The 14,865-nt window shown below is 35.7% G+C and overlaps 1 protein-coding gene across 1 annotated transcript in view; it reads right to left on the bottom strand.

Annotated features, from left to right (window-relative positions):
• Window positions 1–14,865, bottom strand: part of brinp1 (bone morphogenetic protein/retinoic acid inducible neural-specific 1) — a 185,500-nt gene that overhangs the window by 76,504 nt on the left and 94,131 nt on the right. Inside the window, exon 3 of the mRNA XM_067406785.1 lies at window positions 5,802–5,992. Within this exon, the coding sequence (XP_067262886.1) occupies window positions 5,802–5,992 (191 nt within the window). The remainder of the gene's footprint in view (window positions 1–5,801; window positions 5,993–14,865) is intronic.

Here is a 14,865-nt window from a genome sequence, read left to right as displayed (position 1 = left end):
GTAACCTTTAAAAGCAGCGTTAATAAATCAGATTTCCTGTTAATCAACCGATTAATCAATGTAAGGACGTCTACAGCGAACAAAGAACAATGAACCTTAATTTGACCTTGAGCTACGGCATAATTACAAGCTCCCCGTCTGTCCACAATAAAGCGGCTGTGATATCTGAACACGAGCCTCTATAGCATACAGTTGGTAATCACAGATATTATGAGCCACGCTCAGGTATTAGCCTCGCGTTTCTCCAGATTATACAGCGGTTTGTGATTTATTGTGGTACTCTGGACTGGAACAGGCATATTGCTTATATCGATTTCCCATTCAGTTTTATGGTCATATCGTGTAGGTGACAGAGGGTAAGGGTGTTCGTGTCCATGGATTCCCTTGAATACTGTGCCTGAAATGTAATGAAATTCGAGTCACTGTTTCATTTTTCTTTGCAATAAACTCTATATGGATATAATGACCAATATATGCTGTAATGACCCACAGCGCAACCACAGGCCTGATCACTGCAATTCCAAAGACCATTAAACATCCTTCAACACACACACACACACACACACACACACACACACACACACACACACACACACACACACACACACACACACACACACACACACACACATATAAACACTTTTATTTAATTTAATTTTATTTAATTTTATTTAATTTTATTATTTTATGTTATTTTATTTTATTTTATTTTATTTTATGTTATTTTATTTTATTTTATTTTATTTTATTTTATTTTTTATTTTATTTTATGTTATTTTATTTTATTATCTTTGATAGTTTCTTTTTGGCACTGGGCTAAATGTATCTGAAAAAGATGCAGAAATGCAAAAAAAAAAGTATCACTTGGTTATCTATGTAAATGAATGAATGAATGAATGAATATATTTTATTTTATTTTATGTTATTTTATTCATATCTTTGATATTTTCTTTTTGGCACTGGTCTAAATGTATCTGAAAAAGAAATGTAAGGGGAAAAAAAGTATCACTTGGTTATGTATGTTTCATTTAAATAAATACATACATACATAATGTTTATTATTTTCTTATTGGTACCAGTCTAAAAGTATCTAAAAAAAAAAAAAACAAATTGCAGAAATGTAAACAAATGTATTACTTTGTTATGTGTGTGCATGCATGTATAAATAAATAAATAAGTCTGTATAGAAATATCCCAATGAACCAATTTGCTATAATTAAACAAACTATCCTGTGCTATAATGAAATTGTACAAACCAGATCAAAAAAGTTGGGACACTGTACAAATTGTGAATAAGAACAGAATGCAATGATGTGGAAGTTTCAAATTTCAATATTTTATTCAGAATACAACATAGATGACATATCAAATGTTTAAAATGAGAAAATGTATAATTTTAAGGGAAAAATAAGTTGATTTTAAATGTCATGGCATCAACACATCTCAAAAAAGTTGGGACAAGGCCATGTTTACCGCTGTGTGGCATCCCCTCTTCTTTTTATAACAGTCTGCAAACGTCTGGGGACTGAGGAGACAAGTTGCTCAAGTTTAGGAATAGGAATGTTGTCCCATTCTTGTCTAATACAGGCTTCTAGTTGCTCAACTGTCTTAGGTCTTCTTTGGCACATCTTCCTCTTTATGATGCGGCAAATGTTTTCTATGGGTGAAAGATCTGGACTGCAGGCTGGCCATTTCAGTACCCGGATCCTTCTTCTACGCAGCCATGATGTTGTAATTGATGCAGTATGTGGTCTGGCATTGTCATGTTGGAAAATACAAGGTCTTCCCTGAAAGAGACGACATCTGGATGGGAGCATATGTTGTTCTAGAACTTGGATATACCTTTCAGCATTGATGGTGCCTTTCCAGATGTGTAAGCTGCCCATGCCACACGCACTCATGCAACCCCATACCATCAGAGATGCAGGCTTCTGAACTGAGCGCTGATAACAACTTGGGTTGTCCTTATCCTCTTTAGTCCGGATGACATGGCGTCCCAGTTTTCCAAAAAGAACTTCAAATTTTGATTCATCTGACCACAGAACAGTTTTCCACTTTGCCACAGTCCATTTTAAATGAGCCTTGGCCCAGAGAAAACGCCTGCGCTTCTGGATCATGTTTAGATATGGCTTCTTTTTTGACCTATAGAGTTTTATCCGGCAACGGCGAATGGCACGGTGGATTGTGTTCACCGACAATGTTTTCTGGAAGTATTCCTGAGCCCATGTTGTGATTTCCATTACAGTAGCATTCCTGTATGTGATGCAGTGCTGTCTAAGGGCCCGAAGATCACGGGCATCCAGTATGGTTTTCCGGCCTTGACCCTTACGCACAGAGATTGTTCCAGATTCTCTGAATCTTTGGATGATATTATGCACTGTAGATGATCCGCAGCATTGGGGGAATTGTTGATCCTCTGCCCATCTTGACTTCTGAGAGACACAGCCACTCTGACAGGCTCTTTTTATACCCAATCATGTTGTCAATTGACTTAATAATTTGCATATTGGTCCTCCAGCTGTTCCTTATATGTACATTTAACTTTTCCGGCCTCTTATTGCTACCTGTCCCAACTTTTTTGGAATGTGTAGCTCTCATGAAATCCAAAATGAGCCAATATTTGGCATGACATTTCAAAATGTCTCACTTTCAACATTTGATATGTTATCTATATTCTATTGTGAATAAAATATAAGTTTATGAGATTTGTAAATTATTGCATTCCTTTTTTATTCACAATTTGTACAGTGTCCCAACTTTTTTGGAATCGGGTTTGTAATTTATTATTATAACACAGACACCTGACACACACGAGTTCAGACAGCATCATCCTCTCAGCAGTGCGCTGTATTTGCGAGTGTTTTAAGTGTCTCCGCTCTCCGCTCATGTTTATCTGCCAACATAGTGACACACTCTAAAGCGCACTGACACCGAGAGCTCTGACCTCGGACCTGTCATTGTGTCTTATGACCCCTAGAGCGAGCGTGATCTACTGACACACACAGACATGATGATCCTGATGGGAAACAGAGAAATCATGAATGAAGCTGTACGTGTCGTTCTCAGAAAAACAGCACATAAAAATCCACCTCGAGCCCAAAAGACCTCCATAAACACAGAGTGATATGGGGTTGAAATTAAAAGTAATAGATTAAAAGATTAAAAGTAATCTAACTTTGATAATGATTTGAGTTTGCTGTGGCCAGTAAAAGTGTTCAAATAGTAAAATACTGATAAAGATCAGTTTGAACCATGTGATCAAAAATGCTATTATGTAACTCACTTAAATATGACATCATATTTTTTAAAGGGGAAATGTCACAGCATAATAGAATTGAATAAAAATAAATTCTGCATTTTCTTAGAAAATGCATAAAACGTTTTAGAAAGAAAATAGTAGATAGTGAAAGCACAACATTTTAATTAAAAACAATTAAAGCAAAATGTAGAATGTATTTTGTTATTATTGTTATCCATAACTTAAACTATATATATATATATATATATATATATATATATATATATATATATATATATATATATATATATATATATATATATATATATATATATATATATATATATTTGTTACTTGAAACAAAATAAGTGTTAACTAAAATAAAATAAATTACTTATTGTTTTCAAGGTAACTAAAGCTGAATAAACTAAAACTCATAAAACTAAAATAAACTAGTAAAAATGACGAAACAAAACAAAACAAAACAAAAAAACTAAATTACTAATAGGCAAAACATAATAATGATGATAATAATAAAAAAACAGAACATGCACATTTAAAATCCAATTCAAAATATCATCTAAAACCATAATAGTATATCAATGATACTAAAATAACACTGCAAGAGACACAGAAAATGACAATGAAAGGATGAGCTGCATTTGGGTTTATTCTGTTCTTACGATCCAGCATCATATTCCTTCTTCCTATCAGATTTCTCTATGCCATAATTAGAGCATCAAGTTTAACCACTAAGCCAGAACTGATATAATATTTCAACCTCTGAATACAAACTCTCCATGAAAGCCAAACGACAGCATATCAGAGCAATTACACTCGACAGCTGCGAATCTATATGAAACTGACCCCTTAAAGGACAAAAAGGGTATCAGGCTTACTTCAGCTCCACACAAACATGAGACATGTGATTATGAATTGGCATTACAGACAGATTTCATTAACAGAACGATCTGTTCTGCAAATCAGCAGTGAATCTCACCAACCACACAAATACTTAGGAAGCTTATTGTTAGGACTATAACTCTTAAAGTCACCATGAAATCAAAATTGACAGTTCTTATTTTCCCCTCCCTCTCTCAGCGACATCTCCTCTCTTCTCTGATGACGAGGGCGGGGCAACCTGTCACTCGTATGAGATACACCAATAGCAAACCACAACCATCCAATCAATTCCCCACGGACAAAATGTATTTTTGTTCTTGTTCCAGAAGTGTTTCAATCTGATATACGACACTTTAGGGAAGAAAAGGCTTGTGCATTTCTGTGCAAATTCCAAATGACTGTTAGAACGTATATATGACGGCAGAAACTGTTCACGGTTTTATGTCATCAAATTGTGATTGGTTCATGAGATCAGCCAAATTTAGTGACTACCGATTGAGTCATGCACTCTAAAAAGTAATGTGCTGGCTCCAAGTAAGTCGCTCCAACTAGCCCTGGAACCAGTTAATATGATCTATTTCAGTTCATATCAACAGCTATCATAGCACATGCTAGTATAACATGTATATTTAATGAACAAGTAAGATATTACTTGTCACTGGCATTAGCGCAGTCGTTGCTTATAGAGTCAATGAAGTGTTTACCTTCTCTTCAGCACAAACTTAAACTCTTTTAAATGTCAAACATAACAGCATTAAACACTAACAGGTCTTTCGCTTCACTAAAAACAAATAAATTAACACTTCATTTCAACATTTATTCTCCTTATCCAGTCCTACATGCTGGGACCTAGAAATCCACTGCCTTCATTTTCAAAGACAATTTCATTTAGTTACTACAACTTAATTTATTTTTATTTTTATTTTTTATAAAGCCAATTCATTTGAGTTTAAATTACAGACAATATTAAGTTGAAGTTATGATCAACATTACACTACGCAACATTTCAACCCAAATGCAAGTTGGGTTAAAACTGGACAAACCCGGCGTTTGGGTTGTTTTAACCCAGTGGTTGGATTAAATGTTTGACCCAACCTGCTGGGTAGTTTTATTTAACTCAACTATTGTTTAAAAATGACTATATGTCTGGCTTAAAATTAACCCAAAATAGCTTTGAAATTAAAAATCAGACACATTATTACTAGAGGCAACAATAATAATCAAAAGGTGAACATTTATTAAAAAGCAATTTAATAAATGTTTGCTTAATTATAATTCATTACAATTATTAATAAATGTTAATTTCCAACATATTTTGGGTTAATTTTAAGCAAGCAATACAGTCATTTTTAAACAATAGTTTACAACTACCCAGCAGGTTGATCAAAATTTTAACCCATTCACTGGGTTAAAACAACCCAATCGCTGGGTTTGTCCATTTTTAACCCAACATGGGTTGTTTTTAACCCAACGTCTTTTAGAGTGTATTATGTAAACAGAACTCTACAAAATAATGTTTGCAACTTGAAAGGTTTAATTAAAACAATAAATTACAATTTTTAACTTGCATTCATGTGTTTATTTAAGTTGCGGTAACAAGGTCCCCTGAATTACTTTTTATCAGCCAATAACGATCAATTATTTTGATCAGAGCGCTCACCTCCCAGTGTGGCCGAGATCAAGATGTGCGTTCCATATTTCTTGATGATGGTGTCGATGAACTGTTGCGTGGACGGCCGTCGTCCGAGCATCCGCATGCTGCGCTGGAACTCCGGCATCAAGGGCAGAGGATTCCGGATCAGATCCCGCCTCTCGATGGCTGTGTTCCTCACCTTCCAGCGTGCAAACTCCCTGCAGAACAGAGCAAAACATGAGGGCCTAGGCAAAAAACACAGCCTCGGCACTTCAGTGGATACGGCGAAAGCTGATTCAGACTGTTAAGCAGGTGGCAGCTTATATATTCTTGCATATGCACATACGTTAAAAAAGTTACAATAATAACCACAAATGTTAGATTAAAAAGCAGTCAGAGCATGTATTTCTGTCCTGTCGGTAAACACACACTCGCATACAGAAATTGCTTTCTCTGAAGAAGTTACCATAGCAACAGAGGCTGCTCCAGCACTTTTCATTAGGATCATTATTGGACGGAACATTGACAAAACAAGTCATTAACATATCACAAATATATAATTACTATTATACAGTATTCTTTAATCTCATTGATGTTTGTGCTAAGATGTGCATGAACATCTGTATAGAAATCGGTAGCAGAGCCTTTATGTATAAAGCATTATATAAGGTATTCATAATGTACATTATAATGCATTATATAATTTCATAAATGATTGTAAACAAAGTTAAAATGCATTATAATATTTGCAGATTCCTTGTTACATCTGGTTGTTTGTCATGCATTTTAATGCCTTTCTAAAGGTGTAAAAATGAATAAATGAGTATTATAATGTATTATAATTGTCATTATGTCATAATTTTCATGAGATAAGGTGCATTACTAGGAATAACCAATGCATTAAACATTGTAAAAACATTAAATGTTTATAATGCATTAGATATAAAGGCTTTATTAAATTTGTATTAACTAACACTGACAAAGATTAATAAATGCTGTTGGAAATGTATTGCTCAGTGTTGGCTAGTGAATTAACTAATGTTCACAAATGAACCAAAAAATATAAACATTGCACAATTCCTTTAATGTAATTCAGATTTGTTACAATGAGCAGCACATAATCTGCCAGGATGACAAAAAGTTTATTTTGCAACATCAGAATTGGATTTTGCCTGGCACTTTTTGCAAAACGCAATTTCAAATGCATTGGCAATTGCAAAACAACCAACAATCATGCAGCAATCACGACTGTCCAGCGTGATAGAGGGAAAAACAAAAGCAAAAACATTTTGATATTGAATCCAAATCAAGGCTTCTAATCAACACAACTGCCAGGGGTTGTCATGATGAAGCGATGAGCATCAGTTGTGATTCGCCATTGGCCAGATTTCGTTCTCACTAATCTCACAATTGGTTCGATTAGCATCTCATTTGGCAGCGAATCACAAGCAACTAGTTCCTGTAATGAAGTGAAAATTGAAAATCCTTGAGACATGAAATGCATTCACTGAGTGCTAATAATCCTAAGAAATATGTTTCATTTCAGTCGAGGCTCAACAGCCGATACTACTTTAAAGAAGCATCTATTTTCATAAATGCTGAGTTGGGAATTGGACATTGGAAATGTCCATTCAGCACCTGTCTAAAGTCTAAAATCTTGAGCGTGTTAACATGGTAAAAGTGCCACAGCAGCAACAGTCACTGCTGAACTTCTGCAACTCCACTGGACCTTCAGTTTAGATGTAAATGAGCAGCAGATGATCGTTCTGACATTAACTTTTGCTTGATAAATGGTTGAGTAGTGACTGTTAATGTGGTGTTTTAGATTGTTAAATGGAAGATAGAAATGAAGGAACTTTATGAATTATATATTTAACCAATATCACATAAATAAGTGTGACTCAGGGTTACAAATCACAGTCATGCACATTTTCAGATCAACACACGGCTGTGAGATAATTAAGTGGTGATTGAACATTAATGATGAACACCTGCTGTTAACAAGCAGAATCACTGAAGGAAAGAGAAACACAAGAACTTCAGCTGACTTCAGTGAAATCAACAGAAGATAAAATATATTTAATCTCTACAAACTCTACAAAACATTACCAGCTTCACTCGTTCATAACTAGACTGACTTTATTTCTGTCATACATCTACAGAAGTTTTTTATTGAGAATTACCAGAGGTTTCAATGTAGATTATTTTTTGAGATTCATTTGAAGTTACCATCTTTGAGGTCAGTGTTGGCTGTAATTGTGCTCTTGACTTTATTGCATCAGTTGTTCACTTACTGCTGTAACTGAATGTTTATAAAACACATTCGTTATGGCATAAATGTCAAGAGAATGTATGATCAGGTACTGATGGTTAAGTGATGATGATGAGAGTCATCATTTAATGACCTGATTCACTGATATTATTCAGAGTTTAATCTCCTTCAGTGTTTCTGCTTGAAGCTCAGAATCAATTCTGAAATTCTCAGAATCAATGCAGAATCGTTGGAGAGAGAGAGAGAGGGAGATAGACAGACATTCTAGACTGGAAGAAAGTGTATAAACAGTGAATAGTTCCTGTGCTTCATACTAAATAACACTCTTGAAATGCAGAACAGCAATCCACTGACTTTATATTGTTTCCTCTTTTAATTGAGAGATGCTGCCTCCAGTATTTTTTCCAGTACCCGGTTTGATTGTTTGGGCTGAACCAGAGTTGGATTTCACCTGTACAGGTCTCTGTTCACATTAGGTCTGAACTAAACATTAATAACATCAGTGTGAGTACCATAATAAGAACTTCTGGCAGCTGTTTACACTGTAACAAATCAAGAGGAACAGATGTTAATTTAACTGTTATTGGAGTATTTGAAGAGTTCAGATGCAAAAGCCACTAAATGCCACCTGATGATATGATATTGAGTGAATTCTCTCCGCACACAGTATACGTTCATCAAATACTTTCACTTTAAATCCATTTAGACTTATGTCTAAAAAACGTTGAAATGTCAGGTTTTAAATCATGTCTAATCGAAAACAAAAATTCTCTGTTTATGTAATCTGTATGAAAAGAGACCCATGTCAGAAGTCTGTGATTCAGCTCATTATCCGCTAACGCGGCCACAGAACGATTGCTATTCAGACGCAAATTCTGAGGCAATGCATGCATACATCGTCTCAATCGTGTATTTATTGTCGTGTATAGATGTTATAGCTATATCTGGAAACCTCTGTTAGTTCCTGGAGAGTCACATGGTGCCTGTTCTTCTTTAGAACAGAGCGCCCTCCGGCTGCAAGTATGAATTGAAAACACAGTTTCCAGCGCTCATAGTGATGACTAGAAATGTTGAATAAATATTACTCCTCTGTATAGAAAATTGACATAAACATATGAGAATCCATCAGTATTTCTCCAAATGTGCATGCTTTTAAGCTAAAAGCCTATATGAAATGTCACAGAGGTAACATAATTGTTCAGACACTTTGCATCACAGAAATGCATTATATTTTAAAGACTATAATAGAATACCATTATTTTAAATTGTAATAATATTTCACAGTATTGCTGTTTTTTTCTGTATGTTTGATGAGCTTGAGACATGATCACAGAGGGGTTTTTTTCACAGCCTACCTGACTGAAAGGCCTCATTATTTATGCAGGTCATTACACCTCATTATGCAATTCTTTTGTCTTCTCAGGTGTGAATCACAGCATTATTCATGATGATTCATGCCTCCACGCATACTGTGTTTCTTGACAAAAGATGTTTTAGAAAATTTAAATCTCTCTATTGTTTTATATGAACAATCAGGCAGCATGATTTTTACCTCAAAAACTGTAGTCTACAACCTCCAATACACAGAAGTCTTGTGAACACAGATTTAATATATATTAAATCCATATATAGCCATATATTTTTGGCTTTATTTCAATGACTTAAGTTTTTTGTTTTTTTCAATAACCACGCATAAACGTTATTCCTTCAAAAACACAAACATGTACATAAATGTTCCTCACATATTATTGTAGCCTAGTTTGTGCTGAATGCAGTGTGATGGCACTTTTGTCATTTACATGTTTATGAACAACTGAAAAAAGCACAAATGTCTGGGCATGTCAAAACTTCTCCAGGGCCCCAAAAATCCACTTCATTTTGTCAGCAAAAGTACACAGACAAACCAATAGGAAAAAGCAAATCAAATCATATGATTTCAAGATGAGTGACGGTGTGCGTATGAGCCACTTTCAATTGACGAGCTGCAAGTTTTGATCATGCTTTGTCCATTGTTACAGTGGCATTTCAAGAGTAGCAAGTAAAAACAACAGTGTTCCTTTTGCTGCTGTAAAACTGACAAAAACAGATGTTTTACTATGTCTTGTGGTACAAAGAGGTGGACTTGGAGGTTTTTGTGAAAAAAAAAGCACACATTGATTTAGCTGGTTTTGCAAAAAGAGACAGTCAAATTTGTTAAATACCAATGAATTGACTAAAGTGACATTTTTGAAAATAAGGCATTCCAATGACCTTTTCATTCCCATTCAAGTGAAATTACTGAGCCTAAACATAGGAACATAGGAGCCTTGTAAATATTACTCAGTTAAAAGAAAACATGCCAGACAGACTTAGAGGATTTTGCATCTTGTCCCTCTGGATTTGCCACCAAAACTTTACTTGCACAGAACGGCATATGATTCACAAGTGATGTGAAGAATGAGCTGCTTTCAGAAGGTAATTTATTCTGAGAAGAGCTGAAAACATAAATGAATTATTCTATGATAAATTATTGTGCACACGCCAAGGAACAAATTCTACATCATCAATAGATGTTTACTTCTGCAGTTCTGGTGTAGAATCAATGCTATCATTGCTTTTGGGTGCAACTCAACTGCTTTGACATCCACCAAGCAAACGGATGTGAAAGTGTTCTCCAAATGTCAGAAATGACTCATTGAGAATAATGTAAAATCCTTTGTGATACTGATTGTTTCTACAGTTTGCTGCAGAACAGACAGAAAGTACTCTGAACAACAGCGCTGGTACATCAAGTCCACATCACAATCCAATAACAACTATAGCCTGAAACCTGGGCGACTTCACTGACCTTACAGGTTGTGTGATAAGGAGGGTGCGAAAATGCTTAATAGACTAAACCTGTAAAGATATTGATCCACCTTTCCAGAATTTGTAAATAAAAAAGTCAATTAACACAGTTACATGGGCTTATCTGCTTGAGTTCTTGCACTTTTCAAATCCAGAAACCCTGAAAACAGCAACATATTAATTGGTATTCCAAGTCCATGGCATGTTTTTTTTCCAAGTCTGGGACACAGAATTACTTCAGTTATTTCAAAGGTCCTTACAGCCGACAACAGCAAAAAGACCAAACCCACAAAGACATTGACCAAGCAAATAAATACAACAAACAATATGATAAAAAGTACAAACTATTACCATGTTTTTCCCACAAAATTACGTTTCATTATCTATGGAAAGCATGCTCTGTTTCTCCTGCTCTCTCTCCAAAATCCAATGTGAATGTCTCAGTTGAGCTTTATTTATTTGTGTTCGGTTCATTTCACTGTGGATTCTTTGGTAAATCATTCGCATTTCGGCACAAACAGACTTTTACGATATGAACTCGACAGTAATGCAACAACATGTCAGTAACTGTGTTCATTCTAATGCCTGATCTGATATTAATGATTCATGTACAGTCTCATGATCTTTGTCTGTGTGTCAGTAAATCAAATCAGCGACTAAACGCTCAACTTCACCTTGTTACTCTTAGTAGGATGAAAATATTCTGTTATTTAAACGTTGATTAAATTATATAGAAAGCGATCAAAGAACGCTCCCTTTACAATCGCTGGAGCTGTCAATCAAACAGTGTGAGTTTATCAGTGTCTGAGTTCTGGACTGGAGCCAAAACTCCCGTTTTATTCAACAAATCTCTTATTTATATGGCGTTTGCACTGTTAGTTATGATGAAAGCATTCGTTAGTGTGCAGAAAATGACGAGATCACTGCTTTCATGAGCTCAACAACATGTCTGTGATCAACTACAATGTTCATCACTGCAACCTTTCATGCCACAGTCTAAATATAATGCCATAGATCTAAATGTAATGCTATAATCAACAATTATCATGATTAGTTAACCTTGAAAGCTATAATAGTAAAAATGTGGTAAACGTTCAAGCCAATCACAGCAGTGGGCATTTTATTTTTATTTCTTTTTTAGCCTTCCATTTCTAAATTATGACAAATTTTGATATAAAAAGCATACTAACATTATAAGTGCACCCCAGGAAACATTATAAAACAATAAAACAACACAGTTCATGACACTTTTAAGAACAAAAACCTGACAAATGTCTTGAAATAAAACATCTGAACAGTGACTGCATTTCCATGCACGTTCCAGATTATGCTTAATAAGCTGACAACACGTGGGTCATGTAAAGATGTTAACCCGTTTTCCTTTATGAGAGTAAAAAGCAAAAAACCAATTGATACAGCTAGATTTTTGCCCGTCACCCGGCATGTAAACGATGGTTTACTTATGTTGACGCGTGCATATAAACCGGGACAATGGGTTATTTCAATAAACTGATTTTTCTGAGTTATCAGCGTATTGTTGAGCATGTAAACATGCTTAATGTCTTGAGGTGTGGGGAATAATTGACTCTAGGCCATTGAATTAGGCTATTAGAAAAATAATGCACACCTCAGGTTGTAATGCAGTCATGAAGCAAATCGAAGCAAAAATGATTTTTTTTTTTTTCGAATATGCATCATTTTTCTAATAATTCAACAGCTTGGAGTCAATTATTCCTTGCACACACACACACTGAAACTGAAAGCATGCAGTACATGTCTCAAAATGCAACAAAACTAGATCGCTCCAACTTTAATCAACAATGCTGTGTATATAGTAATGGTGTAGCATAGACCCTTTTATTGATTATAATGAAAGTGATCATCTAGATTCTAGAAGTTTCCGGTGTAGATTTCTATGTGAAACTGGCCTCAGTCGAAATGTGCAAACAATTGATTGTTCTGTCTCTTTTCTGATGATTTGTGTGGATACATAGTGTTGATTTCACTGCCGAGCCCAAGTTGTACATGCAATGTGGGTTTCTTGAATAAACAAACAGTTTCGAATAACACTTCATTTGCTGATGTCTTGAATGGGCTGTATAGGATTGTTAAGTTTGGGCACCTCTGGTCTACAGCTGCTCCTCAGCGTTGCTCATCTGGAAATTTCCACCAAGACAAATTGTGAATTGAGCAGAACTGATTGTGTTCTACAAATGTTGGCGTTTTCGAGGGCTTTTGGGGTCGGTACTGTAATAAAAATATCACCAGGCGGCTGGGAGCTCCGGGCAACCGCATACAATTAAGTCTACCTGCGTGAAGCCGACCCTCGCTGCGCCGCGGGTGCCAGAACAATTCTGGATTGACACCCTCTCATTCAGGCACTTCACAAACTGCGATCAGCAGGTTTGTCTTGAGAATAAAAGTATAAGGAGACCTCTGCAAAACATGATGATAATTCAGTTATAGCTGAGGGTTTCGTTATAGCCCCCCTCTCCTCAATGAAGTCGAAGCGCTACGCCTTTGGAAATCATTCTAAGAGCTTGGTAATTACTGCTCTTCAAGGGAACGGGAACAAATATATGCAAATTGCATTGTGTCTGCTTTTGCATCAACAAATCTCAAGGTAAAGTAGTGCAGATAATGAGGCGTATTAAGACTCCACATGAAATCACTCAGGAGGAGGATATAAGGTGTGTCGGCTGCACACACGTGTTCAGATGCTTGAGTAGATGGGAAGAAAATGAGACGAGGAAGCAGAGGAATAGGAAGTAGCGACAGAAGGAGGAAGAGAGAGACGGGGAGAGTGAAGAATGAAGATGAGAACAGAACGAGAGACTGGAATACTGATGAGATCAAACCGAGATCTGAGCACACACCAGACTAGACTTATAACACACAGTCTTGAGTTCTGAACTGACAATATTTCTTAGCCACAAAGGAAAATAAAGATGGTATTAAAATGTCCAAAAGGGAGGTTAAATCTGAACAAAATAACTTAACACTGTTTCTTAGGAACGCACTGACATTTTGGATGAAAGAATAAACAAACATAGGAACATATGGACAGTTTTGCCACTAAACCGTATTACTTCATGGAAGAATTGTTTATTCTGATTACTAATATTAATAAGTGATGCTTATTTAACAGTTATTGCTTTATAAACAGTTATAAAACTGAAAATAGCCATAAAGCAATATGAAGTAGTAAAGATGATATTACAAGGTCCAAATGTAGGTTAAATGGGAACAAATGGAATTTAACACTGCTTCGTAGGGATGCACTGACATTATTAGCTAAAAAAAATACATAAATTGCCATTTTCAGACATGGAATGAAAGGGGGGAAAAGCTAAAGACTCTAAAAAGACTCATAAATTGTAATATAAACAGTAAACAAAAACTTCAACAGAGAAAATGTACCAACATGCATAATTTACTAGTTTTCTACACAGCTGCCATTTTGAAAATGCCAAAGTCAACATGCATTTTGGCACAAGCCAAAATAAAGCCACACCAATTATTGATATTAATAGAATTATACTCTATGCCTCCTAGTTTCTTTTTTTCAGACCAGTTTGTCCAGAATTGTCCATTTTGATTTAATTTCCTTGAAATATTGTTGATAACTGACCCATAGGCTTCACTTTAGTTCTCTAGTCTGGATGGACACCACCAGCATACATGTGCTCTGTTGGTTGGCAATATAACTGTTCTGTGTTATTTTTCAAACTTCATTTAAAAAAACAAGAAGCAATGACAATGGAAAGACTGTATACATGTTAGGGGAAAAAAAAAAAGCAAGCTCTGGGTATTCTGCCGTTGTTCCCTTCCACTCCACAAATCGCAAGCGTGCGTTCCAGTGATTTCGCTGTGAAAGGCTCCATGGGCCCTCAAATTGACCTATTACTTAGCTCCAATTCTCCTCAAGCCGATCAGCGCGTTTCAATCTCCAGCTGCATAGCTTCACTGCGCCTCGTTCTCCCGCGGTTGTTC

The sequence above is a fragment of the Chanodichthys erythropterus genome, chromosome 13 (genome assembly GCF_024489055.1).
Source record: "Chanodichthys erythropterus isolate Z2021 chromosome 13, ASM2448905v1, whole genome shotgun sequence".
NCBI classification, from domain to species: Eukaryota; Metazoa; Chordata; class Actinopteri; order Cypriniformes; family Xenocyprididae; genus Chanodichthys; species Chanodichthys erythropterus.
Note: the sequence above shows the minus strand (reverse complement) of the source record. Positions and strands in the feature narration are given on the sequence as shown.